Source organism: Bicyclus anynana, chromosome 7, assembly GCF_947172395.1.
Source record: "Bicyclus anynana chromosome 7, ilBicAnyn1.1, whole genome shotgun sequence".
NCBI classification, from domain to species: Eukaryota; Metazoa; Arthropoda; class Insecta; order Lepidoptera; family Nymphalidae; genus Bicyclus; species Bicyclus anynana.
This window is the reverse complement of record NC_069089.1, coordinates 815,200-829,350: the sequence shown is the minus strand read 5'-3', so window position 1 is coordinate 829,350 and position 14,151 is coordinate 815,200. Positions and strand designations below refer to the sequence as shown.

Sequence of the window (14,151 nt, the reverse complement as noted above, 5' to 3'; positions counted from 1 at the left end):
ATGTGTACTGGCAACACGCCGCGATCAATTTCCGATATGTCACACGCTATCATTGTCCATCGAGGGAGAATTGATTATAGTTATCGCGACAAGAATCGGCGACACGGATGTATTTTATGTATATTTAAAGACACATTTGGAAAGCAAGACAAATTGTTCTTGCAGTCACAACGTTTCATCATCATCATGATTATCAGCCGATGGACGTCCAGAGCTGGTTATAAGCCTGTAAGGATTTCCAAATACCATGGTCTTTAGCCTTCAGAATCCAGCGGTATTCTGTTACCAACTAATGACATCAAATCGGTTCAAATAGTGGGGACCAACTACGCTTTCGGTGCGGAATATTAACGCTAATCCAACACCTCGGAATGTTAACGTTTATCGGCTCTTCGATCTAAAACCTACAATAAAAAACAAACCATGCTTTAGTTGACTACAATATCGACTAACATTATAGATTAACTTGATTGTATGAAAGTTAACGGGATATCGATATCTTATAAATCGGCATTTTCTTCACAACTTTACTAGCACGTAAATTTTATATATTAGGCGTACAGAAAACTTTTCATTCTGAAAAAAAGTACTATTTACGAGTGACAAAAAAATAAGTTATTATATTATAGGTTGTACAAGTTAAAAACCTACACAAACGCGATTTTTTCGTATATTTTGCGTTTTCACATATTTCTTCTCCTCTTTTTAAACTCTTTATTATCTGTAGAGTGATAACAAAAATTGCAAGACAAATAGTCGCGCATTTTATTTCTTAGTGAAAACACACCGTAACTGAGTGATGTTATGAAATATAATAAGGAAAAGATACTACTTGTTTAGTGTACAGTAAAGCCCAGGCAATTTGCCAGAAACACTGAGATTAAAATCTTAATACGCCTTTTTCATTGCCTCTCATAAAATTCGATATATGCTTTTTGTATAGATACTAATATTATTAAATTCTACTTACATGCTCATAAGGTCATAGCTGTGTTCTAGGGTAATACCAAAAACAGTTAAAACTCCCGTTTTAAAATTGTTTAAATTGTAATGAACCACAACTTTTAACAAAACAATAAACAACACTTTAAACAAAAATGTTTTAATTTATGCCTAGTATTGTTTTTTATTATTAAAAGTAAAAACTAAAATAAAAAGGCGAACTTATGGTTTCTTAGATTATTTACCTCAGGTACGAGTATACCTATTATATATTATATTGGCAAGTTTTCCTAATCCATGGCAAACATTCGTAAAAATTCTGCAGACATTTTTCTCTTTCACACAATGGACTCGCCGCCTGCACCTCGAGCTCATAGAATGCTATGATATTCGTCTCTTATTGTTCGTAAACATATTTTTCTTTTTTGCTCACAGACATCCCTAAGACATTAGAAAAAGTTTCACGCGTTACAGATAAGGAAAGGGAAATAAGTTTAACTCATAAACCGAAAAGAAACAGACTATAAAATTAGAATTACACGGATCAAAAAAGCGTTTCGCTTTTTTTTCTGTTGTCTACAGATTAATCTTAAAATGGAGTTAAACGTTTTTTGCTAATCAAGTCATCACGAGGATCATCGATCAAGGATTAAGTTTTCCGCGGTTGGATCACCTCCGATAAACCGTGACCGATCGACAACCGGACAAACAAGGTTATTATTAGATTTTCCTTAATATTTTATCGTCACAATATTAACGACCTCTTTAAACTGTGTTCAAACAAATCCTGGTTTTCAACCGATAAAGACAGAGAGAAGAAGATCAGTCAAGCTTAACATAATGAACCTAATGAAGCAATGGTTTTTCAAAGTCGGTTAAATATTGAGTTAGGGACAGTCACAACTCAGTGGTAAACGTGTTCGCCCACGGGTCATTTAAGCCGTTTGATACAATATTGGATTCTATTTATCTTATGTCGGATTAGAATGGCGAAAAACTAGTTCCAGCGCCCATCTGTATGCGGAGTAACGAGCTCAGATGTTACTGCGATGTATATCGGGATTAATATTGTCGATCCATTTATTTCATTAGTTGATACGGTTTTAAACTTTCGCTGTGTGTACGAACTGTCCTGTTGGTATAGTAGTTAGCTTGTCCTGCTAAACACCATGAGATGGGTTCGAATCTTGGGGGCAGAATTCTCGCAGGGTTGAAGAGTTATTGATCTTTTCATTCTGCAAAGTCTCAGTATTGCATATTTTATTCAATCTTCTATTATTGCGTTTTAGATATGTTGTTCGTGATAGCCCAGTGGACATGACCTCTGCCTCCGATTCCGGAGGGAGTAGGTTCAACTCCGGTCCGGGGTGTGCACTTGAACTTTTTAGTTATGTGCATTATAATAAATTGCGTGTCTCAATCGGTGAAAGAAAAACATCGTGAGGAATCGTGAATACCTGAGAATTTTCTCAATTATCTGCGTGTGCGAAGTCTGCCCATCCGCATTGGGTCAGCGTGGTGAACTACTTGGTCTAATTCTAACACTCAGCAGTGAGCCGAATATGGTTTGATAATGATGAGAATGATGATGAGTTATTGCATTATATTATGCACCCACTATGGGTATTGCATCCATGGCATCAGAGAGCTCTTTAAATCATCCATCCCAGTCCATCATTGACATATGACGGTGATTGTTACAGAGGATTAATAAAAGAAGCCTAGGTACTACCCTGCAGTGAACCATGAAAAGGCATAATTTCATAAGTATTACCTCGTATTCGGTTTGAATGCGCGTAGTTTTCGGTAAAATCACAAGCACGTATGCGTCTGCGTTACGAGCTGATTATTTGTTCTGTACGTCTATGTGTTTCGCACGAGAGTTTTTTTAACGGACATTAAAAAAACGTTCAAATACAACAAATGTATTCCCAAGTATATGTTCACACGACAGCGTTTTTAAAACACAACACTTTTCTTCGAGCAGTGTTACATTTTCAATTTTGGGCGTTGGAAATAGACCTTCATTTAACTTCATATCATATTTGAAAGGGTCCGTTAAAAAAACTATCGTGCAAATGATGGGTAAGGTTTTGGAATGACGACTATTCATGTATGCGCAGTGTTGACTGTTGGACATCGAGGGGCAGTACGTTCGTCTGTAATAATTTACGCTCTCGTAACTTCTTCGATTTTACAGCTCATGTTTTACATCGTAAAATTACATTTCACATCATCGTTTACATCGTTTTACATTTATATCGTACACCGAGACATATAATTACCCTGAAGAACCGTGATGTTTGGAAGTACCTATACAAAAAGCCTATTATAATGTACGTGCATCGACTAATGTGATGATGATGATGATTATACTTCAAGTGTACCATCTGCCTGTTCCACTAATTAGTGAAACAGACATGACAGTACCAGTTTGATCGCTCTTATCGAAATGTCGATTTCTTTTGCGGAATAATGGGTGAAATTATTTGGTATGCAATTGTGGCGTACGACAGAGGCCCTTAAACTTCGATGAAAGTAAAATGTGAGTGTTTACAACCAGTTTATTGTGAAGTTATGCAGTTCCGCTCCGCAGGGACTACTGTAATGTAGATCATGCTAATGAACAGCTGTTCCGAGACAAATTAAAATGAAGAAAGAAAGTAAAGATTGCCATAATACCAGTGCTGGATTAAGGTAACTTGATGCCCTGAGCAATCGTCCTCTGTGTCCTTTCCCATCCTTAAGTATTGCTGTTACAAGGAATAAATTAAAAAATATATACCTATGTCTCGTAGGTACAATGCATGTTTTGTCCTACCGGTACTTATGCCATGTTATTGGGGTTAACACAATATGATTTAACGTTTTTTTTTGGACTTGTCGAAGAGTTTCAAATTTTATTTTCGATCGTCTCTTGTGCTTCCTAGACTATGATAGACTCCTAGACTATAGATACCCTAAGTAAGTGCTTAACTAGGTTATAAGCTAGGCCAGGACTGCATAATAATATTTAAGAATGCATTGCCAACTTAGTACTATTGTCGTGTCTGCCGCCACAGGGTACGGTAGCTTAGAGCTTTATCTATAGCTAAGTGGGTGTCATGATTGTCTAAAAAGATCAAAATCCAAGTTCTTAGTAACAAGATCGCACCAAATTTTATTGACTAAATAAAAAACCCAACTAAAAAATTAAGTAAATAAAAAACGAAAACAATTCGTAAATGAGGATTGTGCCGCATTGCGCTCGACGGAGGGTAGCCACAATTTACGTACCTGCATACGAATTCAAGTAAAATAAACAGTGTCCACGACACAGCCATTTTTTTTATTTTTACAAACGAAGAAACCCAAAACACACTTTGACAACTATTTCATTGAATTTACAAAGCGGATAAAATATAATAAAACCAATCAACTATGTTCCAATAACAATAAAAGCCATAGAGCTGGCATTTCATTCAAAAAAGAGCGGAATGTACCATCGGGCACGACCTGTCGAGTTCATGAACTTTAAAAGAAGATTTATTTGGAAACTTGTTAAGAATACAATACAGCGCGGTTACGTTTCCTTTCCGCCGGGCCATTTGTTATAGACCGAGAGCCTGCGATACCCAGACTTACCTCATTGTAGCATGGCTGGTAGTATGTCAGCCATGCTCCTACCATAGGGAACTACGGTAGTCTAGTAGTATTTAGGAGTTTGGAAAGGCTCTAGATCCTTAATTAATTAAAACTTAATTGAAGTGAAGCTTTTTTAGCAGCATTGGACACTTTTTGGATTCGTAAAATCCAATACTTATAACAGTATATTTGTAGCTTTACAGCTGAAGTATAGTTCTGTGTATAGTTTGTTCACTTGTGAACAAACTATTTCTTTATTATATTTATTGATTTCGTGAAAAATTCAAAAAATTTAAACATCTACTGTGCATTGTTGAAATAGTGTGTTTTGTTTTATTATTATTTAAATCGTTGTGCAGTACAATAGTGAGGACTAAATAGTTATGCTAATATTTTCAAGATAAAAAATAAACTACAGAAAATTATTATGAATTTTCCTTTATATTTTTGTGTTCGAAAATTTTGTACTATTTATTTGATGTTCAAACATTATGACTTTCAAATTTTAATACTAAAAGTTCTAATATTTCACTTCCATGGAAGTCTATAATATTTTTAATATTTTCTAATGGAAACAATGAGGTTCCATTCGTCAGATGGTTAACTTCGTAGCAACCCTTCGCTAGAGACATCTAAAGTTTTCTTAAAAAATCATTAAAGCTGTTTTTCGACGGGTTGCGAAGCTAAGTTACTAGCGATTGGGGACATGATTTCTCATAATATGGCAAAGAAAATATAAAAAATACGCATTATAGGTATACGGTTGAGTGTGAAAACCTTAAAAACAACGCCTACAACAAACCTTTATAACTCCAAATTTCATTATTGGTTTCCATACTTATTACCTACCTATGGTAGGAGCATAGACTAACTTTCAGCCTTCCCAAAATGCGGCATGTCTGGCTATGATAGGCTCTCAATCCATTAAGAGCGTGTCGTCTAAATTCTCTTTGCCTTTTCGCGAACAATGTATTTGTTGGACAAATATTTCAAAGTGGTTTGCAATGTACGCTTCGTGTATATTTTGATTTGTTATAACCGCTGTTTTCAATTTGCAATAACTATTATTGCAATGTTGATTTCTCATCAGTTTTATAGTCGTGTCTTCTAAATATTTTTCATAATTTCAGTTTCAGATTTATTACTTACTGAAATAACTTGTGTAACTAAAAATAAATTTATATTAATAGTTAGTATTATATCTCTATGGAATTTGTCATTCCATTTATACAAATATGATTTTGTTTTCGATTTTTCCGAATTTCTTGAAAAAACTTTCCTACCGTTTTCCTAACAATCAATGAGAAATTTTAAATTTTTTTGTAACTATTTTTTGGACGATTCTACGAAATTTATGAGAATTAATGTAGCCTCGGATGTCTAATTTGACTGGAAGTGAAATCTCTGTAATATATCCACATAAATTATAAAACAAAATCTCCCGCCCTGTCTGGCTGTCTTTCTGTCTATCTTGGCAATAAACTAATCGCGATACAACTATACTAATCAGAATATAAAGTGGTTTTCAGCAATATAAAGAGTGATTCATGAAGAATATTTAAGTAAATAATTTTTCAAGATTTGTGTAAATTGGTTAAAAATTTTGTCAAGATGCTTGGAAGTTTTCATGTACTCTGCCTAATCCCTTCGAGATATAAGAAAGCAATGCAGGGTGGGATTTTCCGCCTCAATTTACAGCATTAAAACCGGTCGTATGCTCTCTCCCGACCGATTCATAATTTAAGGAGGAAGCCTGGTTGGCATTGGTACCAGTGACTATTTAGTACTATTTTTTTAATTATTTACAAGTAAGCCCTTGACTCCAAGCTTACCGGATAGTAAGTGATGATGCAATCTAAGATAGAAGCGGACTAACTTGTTAGGAGGAGGATGAAAATCCACACCCCTTTCGGTTCCTACACGGCATGTTACCGGAACGCTAAATCGCTTGGCGGTACATCTTTGTCGGTAGGGTGGTAACTAGCCACGGCTGAAGTCTCCCACCAGCCAGACTTAGTAGAACAGTTGTGGAGTTGCTTGGTTTGGACCTATAATGCTGCTATCAAGGGGTTAAGGGTTAAATGCGGGCGAAGTCACGGGAGTCTGTTATAATATAAATCTAGCCCACATAAAAAGACAATATCAGTACCAGAAAGTCCTTGCATACCGGCTTTAATAATGTGTTATTTAATAACACAGCGCGGCTTTGTGATACATTAACAATGGTCGTCCTTGCAAGGCCGTGGGCTGATCGCGTAGGATCGCATTACACGAACTGCATCTGTTCGAGTTGGAAACGGGATTTTTGACGACCAGTCGAACTTACCTTGACCTTAACTGGTTTATAATTAATTCCTAGACAAGTTGTGTTCAGGTTTTGAATAGTTTGATGTGTGTTGATGCATAAATGTCGTTTTGTGATGGATTGCGTAACACGGTTCGGTGCAACGTTTCGTTGTTATGACAATATATTATGTTGAAAAATCCTACTCGTATTATAAACGCGAAAGTTGGTATGGATCTTTAACGCCGCTACTACTGAAGCGATTTGGCTTAAATTTTGAATGGAAATAGATTGTATTCTGGATTAACACATAATATGTTACTTTTCATCCCGGAAAAATCCATGGATCCCGCGGGATTTGTGAAAAACTGAATTCCACGCGGACGAAGTCGCGGGCATCTACTAGTGTGTAAATATATGTTTGTTATACTTTTTAGACTTTTATTATTATAAAGATCGTATTAAATTGATTAAATAAAACTACATAAACTACTAACTAAATCAGTTCAGAGCTTTAGCTGTGAAAAGATAACAAACTGACGGACCTCGCTCATAGAATAACTTGAAATTTTCATGTAGAGTACATTTTACTTTTACTTTGGCATTTTTATGCAGATTAGTGGATAATTCTAATTTATTTATGAAATCTTTTTGGGATTAAGGTGAAATATGACATCAGAACGGTGTTCTGCGACTTATAAGTAGGTATTAACTCAACCTTACACCGGATGTCCCAATTTAATTGACCATGAAGAAAAAGTGCCTTGACCACTCGCGAAGATATAAAATTTTACGCAATGCAAATACCTACTTAATATTTACAAAGATTGTATCAACATTACTGACACTTTCGAATTGTAGCACCGATGGTATCATTAAATAAGGAAACCTGAAATTTGTTTCAAATAATAAGTTTATGGTTGTTATAATTACTTTTGTAAATATTGAGTTGCCACGGCTTTTTGTTGTAACATTTGACGTTATCAACAGATATTTTCACATATTTATAAAGTGTTAAATTAAAAAAAATATAACATTTTCCGCGATGTTAATTAGGAAACTAGTGAGTCTCATTTAGTAATTTTAAACACAATCGCAAACGTACTAATAAACATAAAGTACACATGTTGTAACTCAAAAACTTGTAACTTAAAAAGCCTCAATAGCTCAATGGTAAGAGCGGTTGGACTCATTACCGAGAGGTGGTGGTTCGATCCTCACCCCGTTGGTCTGTTGTCGTACCCACTCCTAGAACAGTCTTTCCCGACTAGTTGAAGGGAATTGGGAATATTTGTCATATTATAAAATTATATGGCAAATATTGTTTAAAAAAAAACTCCATTTTTGAAGTCAGTTCAAAAACTTACTAATCTAAGGCCTTTTTAATTTTCACGTGAAAATGTCACCCTTTTCCGTTTTCCGGGAGATTTGAAGCTTTACTTCATAATTGTAGAAGGGTTCTGTTGTTCAGATGTAACGTTTTGGAGTACAAAAATCGAAGCCTTCCTTCCGTTGCATGACAATGTAGGGTCTCCTAAATAACGCGCTTCAGATTTTGAAGGGTTTGAAATACGGATTAAAGCGTCCTCCCCTAACATGTGATGACTGAAAAAGGATAAATATGGAAGATTGTAGGGGTGTATTTAGGGATTATAAGTACGTTTCGATACCGAACATGTACCTACTCTTATATGTTGGCCTCAGAATACAGAAAACACCAGAAGCCACATTCAGCCGTCATTATATAGCACGCATTAATAATAATAATAATAATCGTTTATTTCTTAGTAATACAGTATTAATAAATAGGGGCCGAAACCTCCTTGTAGATATATAATTACCCGTGTTAGGAGAAACGCATTGTGTCCAAAAATTGTACCTGTAAAGCACATCACACAATAGGGCATACACATAAGTGACCGCTTGTTAGTGAAATTACACCAAAAAAGACTAATTTCAACCGCTTCATTCCTATGCGCCCGCGATCACACCTTCTGGAGTTTTCCGTAGACGTTGGCATGTATAAAATGAGATTATTTTTTTGTATCGATATACAAATGGATAAAACTCGGCGGGTAGGAGGTTGTTTAGCAGAATAGTATGTTTTAATTTAGATATAAAATGAAGCCAATTGAAAAGTTTATAATTCTAATGAATGTGACATTCTGAATTTGTTTGATTATGCAATGTTGATATTAATCTTAATTCATATAATTTTAACTATATCGTCATCATATCCCGGCTCTCCGTGCCTAAGTGGGTTGTAGATAAGAGTATAGCTAGTAGTACTGTTTTCCCATAAAATCAAATTCACAAACAGTTCAGTAGTACAAATTTTAGTAGAATAATAGTAAAACTTATCAAGTCTGGACATGACGTGTGCGGTTTGCTCGTAGTTCATTTCAGTAAAATCAAAGTAAGGCTCACGCTATCAATCTGGTAAATAATGAATTATCTATGCATTAAAGGCTGAGTAGTCCATATCAGTACCTAGCAGCGGCGAAGAGTCCATACAAGCCGATTACCGCTGGGTTACCGTTCAAAAATCCATACATATTCATACCTACCGGACGCCCGCGACTTCGTCCGCGTGGAAATCAATGTAATCTTTCAAGCCCTATTTCACCACTTTAGAGGTTGAATTTTAAAAATTTTCACGTATAAGTATAGATGGCGCTGTCGTCCTTTATGCCACGCTAACGTTTGTTGTTAAAAATGCTATAAGTAAAATCTCAAATTGCGGACAAATGTATAGAACTCGACCACTTTTATTATAAGTATAGATAAAGAAGATAGATTACAATGAATATTGTATTTAAAGTAGGTATGGATATATGAGAAACCATACAATATACTAAGTCAAAGAAACTGTCATAAAACAATCATTTAAATCTGATATTTTGTAAATTCAAGGTAACTCACCAAGCCCGCAGATGAGGTAGGTGGGGGGCGGCTTGAGCACGGAGCGCGAGTAGGCCCCCCGAACGGTCTCCAGCGCGCGGGGGGCCCCCGCCACCAGCAGCACGCCGGGGGCCACGTAGCCGGCGTAGCGCAGCTCCGCGGTGGCGGCGGCGAGGGCCCCCGCCCACCAGCATTTTGCGTTGGCAGCCAGGAAACTCTGGAAAAATATCATCATCATCATCATCATCATTGTCAGCCGATGGACGTCCACTGCTGGACATAGGCCTCTTGCATGGACTTCCAAACAAAACGGTCTCGAGCCGCCAACATCCAGCGGCTCCCTGCAACCCGCTTGATGTCTTCGGTCCACCTAGTGAACTAAAGTGAAGTCCACTAGGAAAAATATATTCTTTAGTTAAGTATACAATAAGAATACAAATAGGTAAATACAAACTACAACTAGATCCGTGATTGCCCAGTGGATATGACCTCTGCCTCCGATTCCGGAAAGTGTGGGTTCAAATCTGTTCCGGGGCGTGCATCTCCAATATTCAGTTTGGATGCATTTGGGAGGCTTTGGCCGTGGCTAGTTACCACCCTACCGACAAAGACGTTCGGAACGATGTCGTGTAGAAACAATTAGGGGTGTGGATTTTCATCCTCCTCCTAACAAGTTAGCCCGCTTCCATCTTAGATTGCATCATCACTTACCATCAGGTGAGATTGTAATCAAGGGCTAACTTGTAAAGAATTAAAAAAAAAAAAACAAAACGTGTCTCAAACGGTGAAGGAAAAACATCGTGAAGAAATCTGCATACCAGAGAATTTTCTTAATTCTCTGCGTGTATGAAGTCTGCCAATCCGCATTGGGCCAACGTGGTGGACTATTAATTGGACTAACCCCTCTCATTCCGAGAGGAGTCTCCGAGCTTAGTAATGAGCCGAATATGGTATTTATAATAATGAAATACAAACTATAAACAAAAACTTTTATGGAATATTTTCACGTCAACATTTGTACGATCCACATCGCAGGAGTAATAACACCATGATTACTATCCTAATGATACTTTTTGTTCATTCTTTTTTGTCTTGTATATTTTGTAATTGAATGTATTATTTGTTTACCAGTGCAGATTATAATTAACTGTGGTTTACGTTCTTCATTGATTAGGTAGGCTTATTTTCGTAATGTAAATCCTATACTAAGATTATAAACGCGAAAGTTTGTATGGATGTTTGTACCTATAGATGTTTGTTACTCTTTAACGCCACAACTACTGAACCGATTTGGCTAAAATTTGGAATTAAAATAGATTTTACTCTGGATTAACACATAGGCTACTTTCATCCACATTTGTTTTTTACTTGAATGCGCTAATCTCAGGAACTACTGGTCCGGTTTAAAAAATTCTTTCAGAGTTAGATAGCCCATATATCGGGGAAGGCTATAGGCTATATATTATTCCCGTATTCCTATGGGAACGGAAACCATACGGGTGAAACTGCGTGGCGCCAGCTAGTATATAAATAATTATAAAGAAAGCGAGTACATTTCTCCTCGTATCAACACCAAGTGCACGATATTAGCTTTGCCTTGACCCAAAGTAGCGGCTTTTCGTTTCGCAACATGCACTTCGCCCTCAGCAAATGGCATTTACAACACCTGACCAAATATTACTCGCTGTTTCCAACATGTTAATTAACGCAAAGCGGGGAGCCAGATAGCATCGTACTGTTAAAAACGATCCAGTAGTTACAACACTATTTAACAAACACTCGGTATACTGTGAATGGGTTAACCCGTAGCGGGGAGTCCGAATTCCGATAGCATCGTCGTGTTAAAAAAATAAATCGACAATTACAACACTATTTAAGAAACGTTTACCTTTAACAATCTGATATTATGGTATTGTTTAAAACGGCCAAGTGTTAGTAATATTCATGCAAGGGTTCCCTACAAATTCTAAAATAATTAAAAAATATTACCCGCAGAACTTATCTATACTAATATTACAAAGCGGCAAAGAGTGTGAAATCGTAGAGGGTGGATATACTAAAACGATTTTAATAGAAAGCGACGTTATTTGTGAGTTTCATATGCTATATTTTACTCCCGTATTATCACGGTAACGGGAAATACGCGGGTGAAACCATGGGGCGTCGACTAGTAATTTATAAAATGCTACCTACAAGTAGTTTTGTTCATTATTTTTACTACTACCGGATTATTTTTACTAACGGACTTGAAATAGTGAAGTAATATTACTAAAGTCCGTGAAATATAAAAGCACCAACCATTGCGTCAACGAAAAGATAGGAACAAACTGAACTTTGACGTTGGAAACTTATTGTCTTCAAAGGTCAAACGGTTACGGTCCAATAGGGAAACATATTCTTACAGTAACACTTCATGTTTTACATTACTCATGAAAAAAATTAACTGTGTTTTTCATGATTAACAGTAGAATTCATAAACGTTGCAGGGGCACCCCCAGGGGACCATTTACCCGCTGAGCGTCGAATTCTCTAACGCATAGAGTTTAAATTCGACACTCAGGGGTGAACGATCCCCTGGGGACGCTCCCACAAGGTCTATGAATTCCACTGTAAATAACAAGTACCTACTTGACTACCTATACATATGATAAGTTTTCATTTTACTGCGATTGCTAAATTATGAAGCTTTTGATTGTAATGCAGAAGAAAACGTTTAATTTTTTACAGATCCAAGGAACTACGCCCATTTCTGTGAACAAGCAGACAACGGGTAAACATGATCCTATAATCATCCGTTTTCTCTTTGTTTTACGGATCCCTGAGAAGGTTGCGTGCAAAGCGCAAATATTGCTTGTAGATCGTCAGTAATAATGTCAGCTCACAATTCAAAAACTGCAGCCGATTGCGTTGTAATACTGCATCAATTCAGGAACTTTGTAAATCGATTTAACAAACGCCTGTTGCCTGGATCAATGCTAATAGAAAACTCTGCTCGCTCGTATACATTCTGAAGATAAATGATATACAATGCATTAAGTGCATTTGTAAGTTTTATTTATTTTTTATTCTTTGACAAGTTAACCCTTAACTGTGATCGCACCTGATGTTAAGTGATGATGCAGTCAATAGAAGGAGGCTTACTTGAAAAAGGCATAACTTTCCGTATTTCCGACGGTTTCTACACGTCTTCATACCGGTACGCTAGATCGCTGTGCAGTACGTCTTTGCCAGGTGATAACTAGCCTTTGCCTCACACCTGAGCTAATTTAGAAATTATAAAACCCTAAACTGACCTAGTCTAAAAGTAGAGTTACTCGCAATCTATTAAGTGTAACTTTTAACTTAATTTTTAATGTTGCGTCATATATATTGTCACCAATATCAGTACTTATTACATATTAGTAGACGCCTCGCGGTTTCACCTGCGTGGTTCCCGTTCCCGTAGGAATACGGAGAAAATATAGCCTATAACCTTCTTCGATAGGTGGGCTATCTAACACTGTCATATTTTTTAAAATCGCACCAGTAGTTCCTCAGATTAGCGCGTTCAAACAAACAAACTCTTCAGCTTTATAATATTAGTATAGATGAAATGATAGTGATAGCCTAGTGGATGTGACCTCTGCCTCCGATTCCGGAGGGTGTGAGTTCGTATCCGGAACGGGGCATGCACCTCCAACTTTTCAGTTGTGTGCATTTTAAGAAATTAAATATCACGTGTCTCATACGGTGAAGGAAAACATCGTGAGGAAACCTGCATACCAGATAATTTTCTTAGTTCTCTGCGTGTGTGAAGTCTGCCAGTCCGCATTGGGCCAGCGTGGTGGACTATTGGCCTAACGCCTCTCATTCTGAGAAGAGACTCGAGCTCAGCAGTGAGCCGAATATGGGTTGATAACGACGATAGATGAAATAAAATTGATCTCTATGATTTCGAGATTAGAGTTTTCTTAGCTATTTACATGACATCAAACCACAACCAAGCATTTTTAAAAATATTGTTTTTCTGTTTGTCCGGGTTAATCTTTGAAACCGATTATAACGGGATTTTCACTTGAAGTAAGAGGAAGTTATGGAGCAACCAACATAATATAGGCTCTATTTTATATACCAAAAAAATCCATGGTTCTAGCGTAATTTGTGAAAAATTTCACGTGTAGAAAGTCGCGGGCGTCCGATTGCTTTAAGATAAAAACTGTGGCGTATCTACTAACTGGGTAAGTAACAAGTTAAATAAAAGCTTGCAATATCCTATAGTTTAGCGTCTAACCTTTAGGACAGCACTTAAACGTTGGCAAAATTAACATAAAACACTTGCAAACTATAAAATTACGAATTTAGCATGCAAACGGGCACGCAGTTTGAACAACTCAAATTATACACGGTCCGTTATGCTATGA

At 36.7% G+C, this 14,151-nt stretch overlaps 1 protein-coding gene across 1 annotated transcript in view; it reads right to left on the bottom strand.

The window, feature by feature from the left end:
• The window catches only part of LOC112045070 (putative uncharacterized protein DDB_G0286901), a 177,346-nt gene that overhangs the window by 105,940 nt on the left and 57,255 nt on the right, over positions 1–14,151 (bottom strand). The window contains exon 2 of the mRNA XM_052882735.1: positions 9,773–9,968. Coding sequence (XP_052738695.1) covers positions 9,773–9,968 — 196 coding nt within the window. The remainder of the gene's footprint in view (positions 1–9,772; positions 9,969–14,151) is intronic.